At 39.2% G+C, this 13,952-nt stretch overlaps 1 protein-coding gene across 1 annotated transcript in view; it reads left to right on the top strand.

The window, feature by feature from the left end:
* Window positions 1-13,952, top strand: part of commd1 (copper metabolism (Murr1) domain containing 1) — a 72,885-nt gene that overhangs the window by 29,982 nt on the left and 28,951 nt on the right. The window contains exon 2 of the mRNA XM_052010842.1: window positions 5,508-5,789. Coding sequence (XP_051866802.1) covers window positions 5,508-5,789 — 282 coding nt within the window. The remainder of the gene's footprint in view (window positions 1-5,507; window positions 5,790-13,952) is intronic.

Genomic DNA, 13,952 nt, shown 5'->3' with positions numbered 1-13,952 from the left:
TGTGAAAATGAAAAGGCCAGCGAGGTTGAATGTGACCTCTCACAGAGAGTGAGAGATAAGATTTTATAGTGGAGTATAAGGAAATGGCAGAGGAATACAACAATTACTTTACATTTGTCTTGATGGAAGAAAATGTACAAAATCTGAATATAATAGAAAATCAAGGGTCTAGGGAGAATCAGAAACTGAAGGATCTAATATTAGTCAAAAAAATGGTACAAGAGAAGTTGCTGAATTTGAAGACTAATAATTGCAGGGATTTGATGCACATGCACAGTTTTGAACTTGCTGGTTTCCTCCAGTAGACTGGTTGTTGCTCCGGATTCCAGCAACTGCAGTCCCTTATGTGTCTGATTTTAGAGATGGAGATTGATAACCAGAGTATTCACTTGCGTACTGTAGATTCTGGAATTGTTCCTATGTATTGGAGGGTAGCAAATATGACCCCACTGTTAAAGAAAGAAGGGAGATGTTGGAATCTATAATGACGGATGTAAAAACAGAACACCTTAAAGTATAATAGGATTGAGCAGAGTCAACTTGGATATACAAAGGGCAAATAATTGGCCTAACCTACTGGAGTCCTTTCGAGGATATAACTGGCGCAATAGATATGAGTGAACCAGTGGATGAGGTGTATGTTTATTCCAAAAAGCCTTCTGGAAATCTCCTGAAGAGCAGGTGAATTAACAAGGTTGGAGCACACAATTAGGGGTAATGAACTAACGTGTATTGAAAAATGAGTTTGATAGAAAGCAATGAATAGGAATAAACTGATCCCTCAGATTAGTGAAATACTGCAGGAATCAATGCTTGGAGTGCTTCTGTTCATGTGAACCATTTGGCTTAAGTTCACTGATGATACAAAACTAAACTGGATAAGGAGTATGAAAGAGAATGTAAGGAATCTTCAAAGGGAGGTGGAGAGTGGGCAGCAATGTGACAGATAAAATGTGTTGTGGAAAAATGTGAAGTTATTCTCTTTGGTTCACAAAATAGAAAATAATTTTTTTTAAATGGTGTGAGATGTCGATATTCAAAGGGACCAAGGTGTCCTTGTACATAAGTCATTCAAAGCCAACATACATCACACTATCAGGAAAGTGTATAATATGTTGGGTTTTATTACACGAGAATTTAACTACAGGAGCAAATGTTTTACTACATTTGTGTGATTGAGACTGCACATGGATTAAACCATAAGACATAAGAGCAGAATTAGGCCACCCGGCCCATCGAGTCTACTCCGCTATTCGATCATGGCTGATTTATTTTTCCTTCTCAACCCCATTCTCCTGCATTCTCCCTGTAACCTTTGACACCATTACTATTCAAGAACCTATCAACCTCAGCTTTAAGTATACCCAATAACTTGGCCTCCACAGCCATCTGTGGCAATGAACTCCACAGATTCATCACTCTCTGCCTAAAGAAATTCCTCCTCATCTCGGTTCTAAAGGAACGTCCTTCTATTCTGAGGCTGTGCCCTCTGGTCCTAGACTCTCCCATTATTCCCACTCTTTGCCTTATGCCAGTCAGCCAATCTTCTATCCATGCTAGTACATTTCCTGTAATACTATGGGCTCCTATCTTGTTTAGCAGCCTCATGTGTGGCACTTTGTCAAAAGCCTTTTGAAAATCCAAGTAAACAACATCCACTGTCTCTCCTTTGTCTATCCTGCCAGTTAGTTCCTCAAAGAATTCCAACAGATTTGTCAGGCATGATCTCCCCCGAAGGAAGAGTATGCTGACATCGGCCTATTTTATCATGAGCTTCCAAGTACCCCAAAACCTCATTCTTAATAATGGACTCTAATATCTTACCAACCACTGAAGTCAGCTCACTGGCCCATCATTTCCTGTCTTTTGCCTCCCTCCCTTCTTAAAGGGTGGAGTGACATTAGTGATTTTCCAGTCCTCTGAGACCATTCCTACTCCAGTGATTCTTGAAAGATCACTACCACTGCCTCACGGTCTGTTCAGTTACCTCTTTCAGAGCCCTGGGGTGGATTCCATCCAGTCCAGGTGACTTATCTACCTTCAGACCTTTCAGTTTCCCAAGCACCTTCTCCTTAGTAATAGCGACTACACTTACTTCTGCCCCCTGACTCTCCGAAATTTCTGGCATGTTGCTGGTCTCTTCCACGGTGAAGACTGACGCAAAATACTTATTCAGTTTGTCCGCCATTTCTTTGTTCCCCATTACTACCTCTCCAGCGTCATTTTCCAGTAGTCCAAAGTCCACGCTTGCCTCTATTTTACTCTTTATATATCTGAAAAAAGTGTTGGTATCCTCTTATATTATTGGCTAACTTACCTTAATATTTTATCTTTCCTCCCCTTATTGCTTTTTTAGTTATCTTCTGTTGGTTTTTAAAAGCCTTCCAATCCTCTAGCTTCCCACTAACTTTTGCAATATTGTATGCCCTCTCTTCTACTTTTATGGTGTCTTTGACTTCCCTTGTCAGTCAAGGTTGCCTCATCCTCCCTCCTTAGAATGCTGCTGCTTTGGCATGAACTGATCCTGCGTCCTCCGAATTACTCCCAGAAACTCCTGTCATCCCTGCTAGGGTCCCTGACCAATCAACTTTGGCCAGCTCCTCTTTCATGCCTCTGCAATTACCTTTTACTCAACTGTAGTACCGATACATCTGATTTTAGCTTCTCCCTCTCAAACTGCAGGGTGAATTCTATCATATTATGATCACTGCCTCCTAAGGGTTCCTTTATCTTAAGCTCCTGAATCAAATCTGGTTCATTGCACAATGCCAAATCCAGAATTGCCTTTTCCCTAGTGGGCTCTATCACAAGCTGCTCTAAAAGGAATCTCGTAGGCATTCTACAAATTCCTTTTCTTAGGATCCAGTACCAACCTGATTTTCCCAATCTCCCTGCATATTGAAATCCCTCGTGACCACCATAACATTGCCCTTCTTACATGCCTTTTTTTTTTAGCTCCTATTGTAATTTGTACCCCATATCCTGGCTAATATTCTATATTTAATTCCCATCAGGATCTTTTTACCCTTGCAGTTTCTTAACTCTACGCACAAGGATTCTACATCTTCTGATGCTATGTCACTTCTTGCTAAGGATTTGATTTCATTTTTTACCAACAGAGCCACCCCACCCCCTCTGTCCACCTGCCTGTCTTTTCGATAGGATGTGTATCCTTGGTGTTTAGCTTCCATCTGCAATCTTCTTTCAACCATGATTCTGTGATGCCCACAGCGTCATAACTGCCAATTTCTAACTGTGCTATGAGCTTGTCTACCTTATTTTCATATATTACGTGCATTCAAATAGAACACCTTCAGTCCTTTATTCACCACCCTTCTTGCTAAATTTGTCTCCATGTTGCTTGAAGTTAAATTCTTATCCCTTTCTGAACTTTGTTTTATTCTTTATTCTGGAGACTTCAGTAACCTCTCCTGCACTCTCCTTCCCTGTTACTGTATACTTTTCCAATCTGTTGAACCCACACTCCTACTATTTAGTTTAAAGCCCTATAAACTGAATAGTTATGTGATTTGCCAGGACCCTGGTCCCAGAGTGGTTCAGATGGAGCCCATCCCATTGGAACAGTTCCCTCCTTCCCCAATACTGGTGCCAATGTCCCACAAATTCAAACCCACTTCTCCCACATCAGTTTTTGAGCCGTGCATTTAACTCTGTGACATTATTGACCCTGTGCCAATTTGTATGTGGCTCAGGTAGCAATCCAGAGATTATTACTTTTATGGTTCTGCTTTTTAGTTTGGTCCCTAGCTGTTCAAATTCCTTCAGCAGAACCTCTTTCCTTTTCTACCTACATCATTGGTCCCCATATGGACCACGACAACTGAATCTTTTCCCTCCATTCCAAATTCCTTTGCAAGTCAGATGAGATGTCCCAAACTCAGGCCCCATGCAGGCAACACAGTTTTTGTGTCTCTTGATCCTTGCGACAGAGAATTATATCTATTCCCCTGGCTATACTATCCCCAATTACAAATACATTTCTCTTCTCAGCCCACTCTTGAATGACTCCCTGAACCACAGTGCGGTTGCTCGTCCTTCCTACAGCCCCCACTCTCATTATCACAGGGAACAAGAATCTCCAGACCTGTTGGACAAGCTCAAGGGCTGAGGCTCCTCCAGCACTACCTCTTGGATCCCCCTATCTGTCTCACTCACAATCACACCCTCTTGTCCCTCATCACAGACTGAATTTGAAGCAGTTAATCTAATGGGTGTGACTGTCTTCTGAAACACAACATCCAGATAACTCTTCCCCCTCCCTGATGTGTCACAGTGTTTGAAGCTCAGATTCCAGGTCATTTATTTTTGAGCCTGAGTTCCTCGAGCAACCAACACTTGCTGCAGATGTGGTCATCAGGAACTACAATGGGGTCCACCAGCTCCCACATCATGCAGCTACACCTGATCCCGCATCCCTACTTTATTTAATTAGTTGTAATTTGATGTCTTATTATTTAACCACTATAAAAGCCTTACATATTCTTACTGCTACTCACCCGTGTTTCCTTGCCGAAGCCTCTTGAGCCAAAGCCTCAGATTCCCACTCCTACACTGGTCCGCTCACACAATGGCCACTCCGCTTTGCCCTACCTTTTATTGGCCGAGTTGCCAAACACTTAACCAATCACATAACTTTAAAAAAAAACACTTGCTGCTCTGGCTGCTGTAACTGGAAAAAAAGCAATGTGTTTATGTACAATTTTGAGTTTCCTTAACTAAGAGAGGTTGTACTTGGCATTGGAGTGAGTGTAGTGAAGATTTGTAGTGTAGTGAAGATTTGTAGTGTAGTGAAGATTTGTAGTGTAGTGAAGATTTGTAGTGTAAGACTGGTTCTACAGATGGTGGGTTTACTATAGGAGGAGAGAGTGAGTAGACTGGAACTGTATGTTTTGAACAATGAGAGGGGATCCCTTTGAAACGTACAAACTTCAAGGACTTGCAAGGTTGAGGAGGATGTTTCCCCTAACTGAGGAGTCTAAAACCAGGAGGCACACTTTGAGTATAAGGTGTAGGCTGATTGGACTGAGGTGAGGGGAATCTCTTGACTCTGAAGGTGGTGAACTTTAGGAATTCCCTACCTCGGATGGTATTAGAAGCTCAGTCATTGTGTTCATTCAGAACAGAGATAATAGGTTTCTGAATATTCATGGCATAAAGGAATAGGAAGATAGTGCTCAAGCCTGTCGAGGAAAACGTGGGTGGTGCTCGAAAATTATGCTGAGATAAGATCAGTCATGACCTAAATGAAAGACAGAGCAGGCATGAAGAACAGGAAGGCTTATTCTTGCTCCTATTGTAATGTTCTTTTGTAAAGAAGTGCTTAAAGTTAAAGTTGAATGATGACACGGTGGAATGATGGCAAAAATCTAATCACCTTGACGTGCTTGTTGGCAATCTTGTGTGGTGAGAGTTTAAAATTGTAAATAAAAGCTTTTGATATTAGATGAGTGAACCTATTGGTCTAATATGAGTTTTTACTTCAACAGTCTATAACATCTGCAGACATGGACTTCAACCAACTGGAAGCCTTCTTAACAGCACAGACCAAGAAACAGAAAGGAATTACACCAGAGCAGGCTTTAGCTCTAACCAAATTCTGGAAAAGTCATAAAGTTAAAATTCATGAATGCCTTATTAATCAGAGCAAATGGGAAAACTGCTTGAGAAATTTCAGTTGGAGAGTAGACTTGAAGACTCAGTCCAGACACCTGGATCAAATTAACACACCAGTTGCAGTTGTGGAGTTGGAACTTGGAAAGAATGATCAGGTAAGGATGGAGTTTGTATTGTGGACGATGCCACAGTGTAAGAGTTAAATATATCCACTCGATATTGCTGGGAATATTTGTGGTAAAAAGTACTACCTGAACCTTTGTTCTTGCATTCCCACTTACAGACTCCAACAACTCTAAGAACTCAATCTTCCTCCACTACTCAAGGTCAAGATCAAATCTGATATATCTCCAGCGCACTTTCCTGAGTTAAATATATCCACTCGATATTGCTGGGAATATTTGTGGTAAAAAGTACTACCTGAACCTTTGTTCTTGCATTCCCACTTACAGACTCCAACAACTCCTAAGAACTCCAATCTTCCTCCACTACTCAAGGTCAAGATCAAATCTGATATATCTCCAGCGCACTTTCCTGAGTGGTCCCCATCATCTTCTAATCTCTTTTGTATCCGGAAATTCATCATTCTAAGTCCTGAATCTGTTCAACAATGGTAATAGGTACAAAAATATCAAATTAATATTTCTCCCCTTTAGTGTCACCTCACTCACCCTTGCCCCCTCAAGGGAATGAATCTCTACTAATTATAGTTCTAAGGTTATTGCATTGTTAATTACTTTCTGACTTAAGTGACTGTGTATCTTGTGTATTTAATCCACATTTACCAAATTCAAGAAACTTTACAAAGTAATGAACGCAAGTGCACTAATTTTAGCTAATCTGGTTTTGTTTTAACTGCATAATTTCGTACACGGCGACCTACAGGGTTTGTCATATGCTGAACAAGAGCCATTGTTTAATTTTCCCACTTCAGAAAATATCGATGCCTAGTGTTCCCATAACTAGTATTTAGGCTGAACTCACTGGTGATTGGGGTGTCCACCAAAATTGTTTGTCACTACAGAGTGAATGTGGCAGGTGCCCTGCTCAGTGCTGTGTCATTCTGTGATCAAGTGGGTAATTCCTACCTCTAGTTCAGAATTAACATGGAATATTCAATATGATAACTTTAATTTAAGTACTGTGAATACACTTTCAGAATTATATTTTTGCACCTGTTCTATTTGAATGAAAATCCCTTTGAAAAAATCTGAACATGTATGGTAAGCCATTTTGCCTAAACTTCTCAGGTTTTCCCATGTATTTACTTTTCAGTCATCTTATTTTCATATAAGGTAGTGACATGCTGACTGTGCTTTGAAATTGCTTATTTGTTAATTGTTGTCCAGCTGTCTATGAACCTTGATGCTGAGAATTGGTATGTTGTTTAAATGCATGTTTCATCATAATCAGCACTTTCTCAATATGCCCACTCCCAGCATTATCTCTGTGCTACAGTCACAAATTTTTCTTCCTTAAGCCTTTCTCACTTTTCTCTTTCCCTTCCAGTCACCCAGGCATTTTTTCACTTGTGTTCTTAGGTAGTATTGAGGAAGTAAAGGATTAATAAGCTATAACTATTCATATCTTATAACTGATGAGAACTGTGGCTACACGAAATACTGATTAAAAAGGTGGTTGGCAGGCCAGAGCAGCAAAACCACTTTTTCTGGGCTGGGTGCTGAGTGATAATTGCTGTGTCTGGGACTTAATTGGCTTGCAATCAAGTTAAACTATAAGGATGATGGTCGCACTTAATGGGAAATGGCAAGGCTGTCCCAAACAATGAGTGCGATACCTCTCTGTGTCTCTCGATTGCAAACCGATTAACTGAACCTTGGGTGCGATGCTGTTTTTTGTTTCTCTGCAGTTGTCCTTTGTTTCTTTGCTGCTCAACCCAGAACCGAGGCGCCTGGCTCATTAAAGTGTGCGTGACAATGTTTGTATAAATTACTGTCTTCCCCCCCTCTGTACCTCGGAGAACTCCGCCGCGGACTCTACCTGAGAGTAAGGAGGTTTCTCCCTAGCGAGATATTGCTAAATAAATGCATTTGAATTAACCTGTGGCGCTGTGTGATTTTACAGCAGACAGAAGTGGGACTTCAAAATCGGGTTAACAGTATACTCCTGCTCATCATTACTCCTTGGCTATCGACTTGAATCATCCTTTGGGTAACCCTAGTGCTGCTTCTTGCCTTACTTGGCATTCTCCAAAAGACCTCCATCTTGCTTGTTTATAATAATTTAGTCCCTTTTAATATGGAAAAGCATCCCAAACAGGAATTTTATCCAACTAGTTGACTTGAGCTATGTCGAAGATTTTAAGGTCAGATTGTAAAAGTTTGGTCAGTTGGAAGATTTTTTTATATAAGAAGCATCTTATCGGAAGAAAGAGATTGTAGCAAGGGGGGGAGATTTAAGGAGTGTAAGACAATAATGGTGGAGTGATGATATACTGAGAAGCTTGAGAGCCAGAGTTGGAAGAGCCCAGAAATCAGTTGCAGAGTTGAAGACAGGGAGAGACCAAGTGCCATAGATAGTGTTGACTCGACAAGTCAACAATTCCTTTCTCCCCCACCCCCCACCCCTTCTCGACCCATTGAGTTCCTCCAGCAGTCTTTTTATTTGTTTAAGCCATAGATAAATTTGTTAACAGGAATGAAAATCTTTAAATGTAGGCTATTGCATAACAGGGAGCCATTGATTATCAGCAAACATGGGTGTCAGGTAGACACTGTTTGATTAAAATTTAATATGGGGACCTGACCTCAGTTTCAGGGAGTTTAAGACAAAGAAGATGATGGAAATGTTGTTGAAGTAGTCAAGTTAAAAGGTAACAAAGGCATGGATAAGTTTTAGCAGCAGGTGAACTGAACCACAGCATTGTTACAGAAGCGGGAGTTTGTGGACTTTCTCGTTATCCAGCTATGTGGCTGAAAGTTCATTTTCATGTCAAATGCGATATCAAAGACAGCACTTCTGAGGAAGGTGGCATGTGGTCTGGTTTACTTGAAGGTGATTAGCTAGGGGAGAGACAGAATTCATAACTAGAGAATGACAACATTGGCTTTCGTCTTCTTGCTGTTTAATTAAGAGAAATTTCTGTTTATTCAGTATGACAATTTAAAGGGTGGAGCAATCAGAAAAGGTGGTTCCAATTCACAGGTGGAGCCAACTGGTTTTGGATGGTATTGCTAAGGGCAGTGCACAGATAACAAATGGAAGTGCAGATATTTAAGGAACATCACAATTGTGGCATAGGAGCCAGAAGAGAGACTACTGCATGTGATTCTCTGCCTATGACTGGATAGATAAGAATGGAATCAGGCTATCTGAGTTCTGCACAACTGAACAATGATGAAGAGGTAAAATTAGAGGATGGCAGTGCCAACTGTGTCAAAGGATACAGGTGGGAAGGAAAGGGCAGGTGGAATAAGTTATAAATTATTCATGTTTTTTTTCTGAGATGTAATCATGCTAAATGGTTTCTTCTTGTCCTTGTCCCACCTTTCATTGTCCTTTATTGACTGTGCCAGTCAATCGTAAGGTATTGTCCCTTTAGTTTCTTCACAGAAGTAGTCAGTGAAACGTTTTTGACAGCAATCAGTATCCTGGAATATGGTAAATATTTTAAACCCTATTGTGGCTTTGATTTCATTTTGTCTGATCAAATCACAACCGTTTCTTGTCCACTATCTTGTATTCATCCACTGAATCCTGTAGTGCTCACGAAATACAGAATATACTTTTTTTTTCTAGAAAGCAATATAGTGCTGGAAACTCCTTTCAATCCCTATGCTAATAACATTAAGCATTTTATAAATTGATTTACCCCCAATGCACTCTTTGTTTTCTTTGTGAACTGCCTTGGGCAGCACTTTGTGCTGCAAATAGCAAATAATTTGTTTCTCCTTCAGCCAGTTCTTGGCTGTCTACATTACACATGAAACGTCTTGTGCTCTTTTCAGAGTTCTCAAATGAACAAAGGTCATTTGTTTAAATTTGTATGGTACAAAGTGGTTCAGATATTTTTAAGACCCAAAAAGAATATCTTGGTTCCTTTGCCTTCCATACCCATCAATTATTTCATAGTAAATCTGACCAACAGCATTATTCCCATCTAGACTCATGACTCCGTTTGGGGAAAATTGGTATTGGAGTCAATGAAAAGAAAACCTCTTCCTTATGGCAGAAGTTGAATTAGTCTCATTATCAGAGCATTTTTAGTGATGTTTATTGTGAAATGAATTGATGCTAGTCAGAACATTTGTCAATATCTCCTCAGAGGCTGGTTTTATTTGTATTTTTGAAGACTTTTAGTCTGAAAATGACTGCTGACCTTAGATCACTCCAGTCATTCTGTATGTTCTCTTACTGGTGCTTGCCACTTAATGAATGTTCTTTTCCAGAATTTGTACCTGGAGCATTTTGTTTATTGTACAGTTGCAACAATGGCTATTGACGTTCTATCAACTTCAAGGTCATTGACAGTGGTGTATTGTAACAAAAAGATGGTGTTTTTTCATATTAATGTTTTCTATTTTACCATCTGTTTTGACATTAATTCCTCCACTTTTATGGTATAAATTTATCATTATCTAAACACACAAAGTAATTCCTCCAAGCCAGTTTTTCTTTTACTTTTCCATTTCGTTAATCATGCTATTCTCAATATGAAAAAAGGATTGAAGGTTAAATTATTTTGCTCACTTAATAGTAGCAGAGTTTGAGTGATTTCCCCAATACCAAAAGCAAATTCAATAAATAGGAGAAGTTGGAACTTAAAGTTTGTGTCGTGGCCAGATGATTCCTCAAAACTGACAATACAACAAATCAAGGCTTCGTGTAACTTGCAGTGTTTTGGTACATACTATTACCAGAAATAACTCCAAAATAAATTAGAAGGGAAAAAATTCGAAGAAAAACAAGAACTCAAAGGTTTTCCCTTAAGCTAATTTCTGAGATGGCTTTCGTACACTTGGGATGGAAACTGTTCTGTTTTGATGACCTTTTTGCACAGTGCTATACAACACAGTGTGATGTTTACTGTAAACCAGTCTTAGTTTCCTAGTGATGTTTGCACAGGTTGTGTTTCTAACAGGTGAGGAGATACTTTGAATGCTAACATTCTCACGCCATTTGCAAAAGAGTTCATCACCACGACATAATAATACTTGTTTAGTATCATATCTTTTTTGGCATCATCTTTTGAGGAGCAAATGCAGAATTGCTATGGCACAGAAGGTGGGTATTTGGCCCATTAATCAATGCCAGTGCCTTCTGAAACACTCATATCAGTTTCATTCTTAAGTTCTTTTCCCATGTCTCAAGATTATTCTTTCAGATGGAGATTCATTTCCTTTCTGATTCTGTCTGCACAGCCCCGAGAGGCAAATACAAAAACTTCTCTCACATCTCACTTGCATTTATTGCCCAAGGTGTTAAATGTGTTCCCTCAACCATTAAACCTCCCACGGGGGCCACCATCTCCCTATTACCCAATCTCAATCAATCTTGATCTTGGACGCCTAAGTTTAATCTACTCTCAGAGGATTATTAGAAATGAGCTGGAAGTCAAATATCTGCACACATGACCCTCCAGCTGTGTCACTGGACTCAGCAATGTGAGTAGGGGTAGAACATAAACATCCTGAGCTGAGGTACCAAATACAATTTGCCTCTAGCTTCTTAGCTGAGTACCAGGGATGCTTGATATTGGGAGGGGCACCCAATTCATGTGAATCAGGTTGCTGACCTTGATTCAAAGTAGGTAGTTTGTTCCTTTTCAAATTTTACTTTATTAATATTTGATTAATATTTTGGTTTTAAAGCAAATGTATTATTTCAATTTTAATATTTTTTAATATCTTATTTGAATTGTTTCCAAATGTTCCTGATTATCAGAGACATTTTTAAAAAGTATTCAAAGCCAATGAGCTGTCAGAAGGCTTTCACTTCTCCAAGGACAAGTCCTCAAGATTCGTTAGCTGAGGTTTAGCTGGTGCTCACCGGCTGCTTTGCCTTGAGACTCAGCTGTGGCAGTGAGGTCTGCAGGTTGTCCAGAGCTGCTTGGCAAGTGGACAAGAATAGAGGTGGCAGCTGGATCAAGTTTGACCTAGCCTAGTGTTTCTAAAAGGCTTTCCGCATAATGAGTGATTTGCTCAAATAATAATTTGAGAAGTTATACTGAATGATTAGCATTCACTGAATGATTAGCATTCACTGAATTAAATACTTGGAACACATTGGAAAAAAAATGACTGCTTTACTGGGGCTCTGCTGCCTTGAATTAATGAAGATGAGCACTGGCTGGTGACCACACAAAGTTCCAGTATGGATGGCATAAAATAAACAAAGTGACACAAACAATGTTTCATATTCCTATTAATGGAAGTGTTTGTAATTTTATATTTATATATTGTTCAGAACCTATTTACAGTTCAGGTCAGCAAAGGAAATACAGACTTTAATGTCGTTGTCCTTACCAACTGTGCTGATGTGATCATTGACCTGAAAAGTTAACTTTATTTCACAGATGCTGCTTGCCTGATTAAGATTTTCTAGCATTTTCTGTTTTCATTGCAGCTTTTCAACATCTGCAATTTTTGCTTTGCAAAAAAAATGGTGATCTGATTATTATTACATGGCTCTTTACAGGGTATTAAGAGAAAGTAAAATACGAGAATAAATTGCAACATAAACAGGTTATAAAAGCTTTGAAGGATAGTTTATTCTTTCTTAAAAAAAAGAAAAAAATTAATGTTGTCTCTTGCAGGAAAATCATCTTGGAAGAGGGAAATGCTGGAGAAATTAAACAAATTCAAACACAGTCTCCAATAGTAGAGATCATTTCTAGGAACTGAAAGAAATTTGCATTTAAAAAAAATTATTGGATTAATTCATGAAACTGAAAGACAATATACCCCTAGTATTTGAATTGCATCCAATTTTTAGAAGGTGGTAGCTTTGGCAAAATTAGATGCACTGGTTGTCATTTTCCAAAGTTTCATAAACTTTACAATGGTTCCCAAATATTACAAGGTATCAATTGTAACCCAGCTTTTTTGAGGAGGGAGGGAGAAAATGGAAAGCTGCACACTAGTTAGCTGATGGTAGCAATAGGGAAAATGCATACCTCTTTTGTGGTATCAGGGTGCTGAGAAAATATTCATAGAATTAGGCACAGTCCTTACAAATTTATGAAAGGGAAATCCCTGTTTTAACATATCTGTTAATTTTTTTATGTTTGTACCTAGCAGAATTGACAAGAGGCAAACAGTGAATGTGGTGTCTTTAGACCTTCAGAAGTCTTTTGAAAAAGTGTTGCATAAAAGCTTATTCAACAAAATCGGAGCATGAGAGGTTGGAGTAATATTCTGGTGTGGATTGACTATTAGGGTTAATCAAAGTAGGAATAAATTGGTCATTTTTAGATAGTTTGGTATCACACAGGTCAGTGCTGTGAGTGGCAGATATTTACAGTTGATATCAATGATTTGGGACCAGGTGTAAAATATCCATATATGTTGAAAATGTCGAGCTGTGTGATAAATTGGGTTGTGAGGAGGATGCAGAAAGTTTTCAAGGGGATTTAGCAAAGCTTTAAAAAAATGGGTGAGGACATGGCAGTTGGAATATAATCTCTCTAAGTCTGGTCTCACTACGTGAAGAAGGATTGAAAATTGGTTGATAGAAAACTGAGAGAAAGAATAAATGGGCTTTTCTCAAGGGTGGGATGTAGTGACTCATATGGTACCACAGGGATTTGTGCTTGGGCCCAAGTTATTGATATACTGTGAATAACTTGAATAAAGGAACCAAATGTACTATTTCTAATGTAATATTTCTGACAGTACGAAACTGGTTTGGGTTATGAGGAGGATACGAAGAGGCTTCAAGGTGATTTAGGCTGGTTGAGGGGGTGGACAATTGTATGGCAGTATAACGTAATGTGGATAAATGTAAAGTTATCAACTTCAGTGGGGGGGGGGGGGGGAACCAAAGGCACCATACTCTTTAATTTGTGATTAAACTGGGAAAAAATTAATCTGCAAAAGGATTTTTGTGTCCTTGTAAATTAGTCACTGAAAGAAAACTTGAATGTGCAACAGTTAAGATGGCCAATGGTAAATTGTCCTTCATTGCATGAGGTCTTGAGTATGTGAGTATGAATGTCTTCCTAAAGGCATTCAAGGCCTTGGTGATACTCTAACTTCAGTGTTCTGATCTCCTTACCTAAGAAAGGATGTACTTGCAAGAGAGGTAGTGGAACAAAGGTTCACTAGACTGATGGATGTATGTTCATATGAATTGCCCAT

This window comes from Pristis pectinata, chromosome 3 (genome assembly GCF_009764475.1).
Source record: "Pristis pectinata isolate sPriPec2 chromosome 3, sPriPec2.1.pri, whole genome shotgun sequence".
NCBI lineage: Eukaryota > Metazoa > Chordata > Chondrichthyes > Rhinopristiformes > Pristidae > Pristis > Pristis pectinata.
This window is presented reverse-complemented; position numbering and strand designations above follow the sequence as displayed.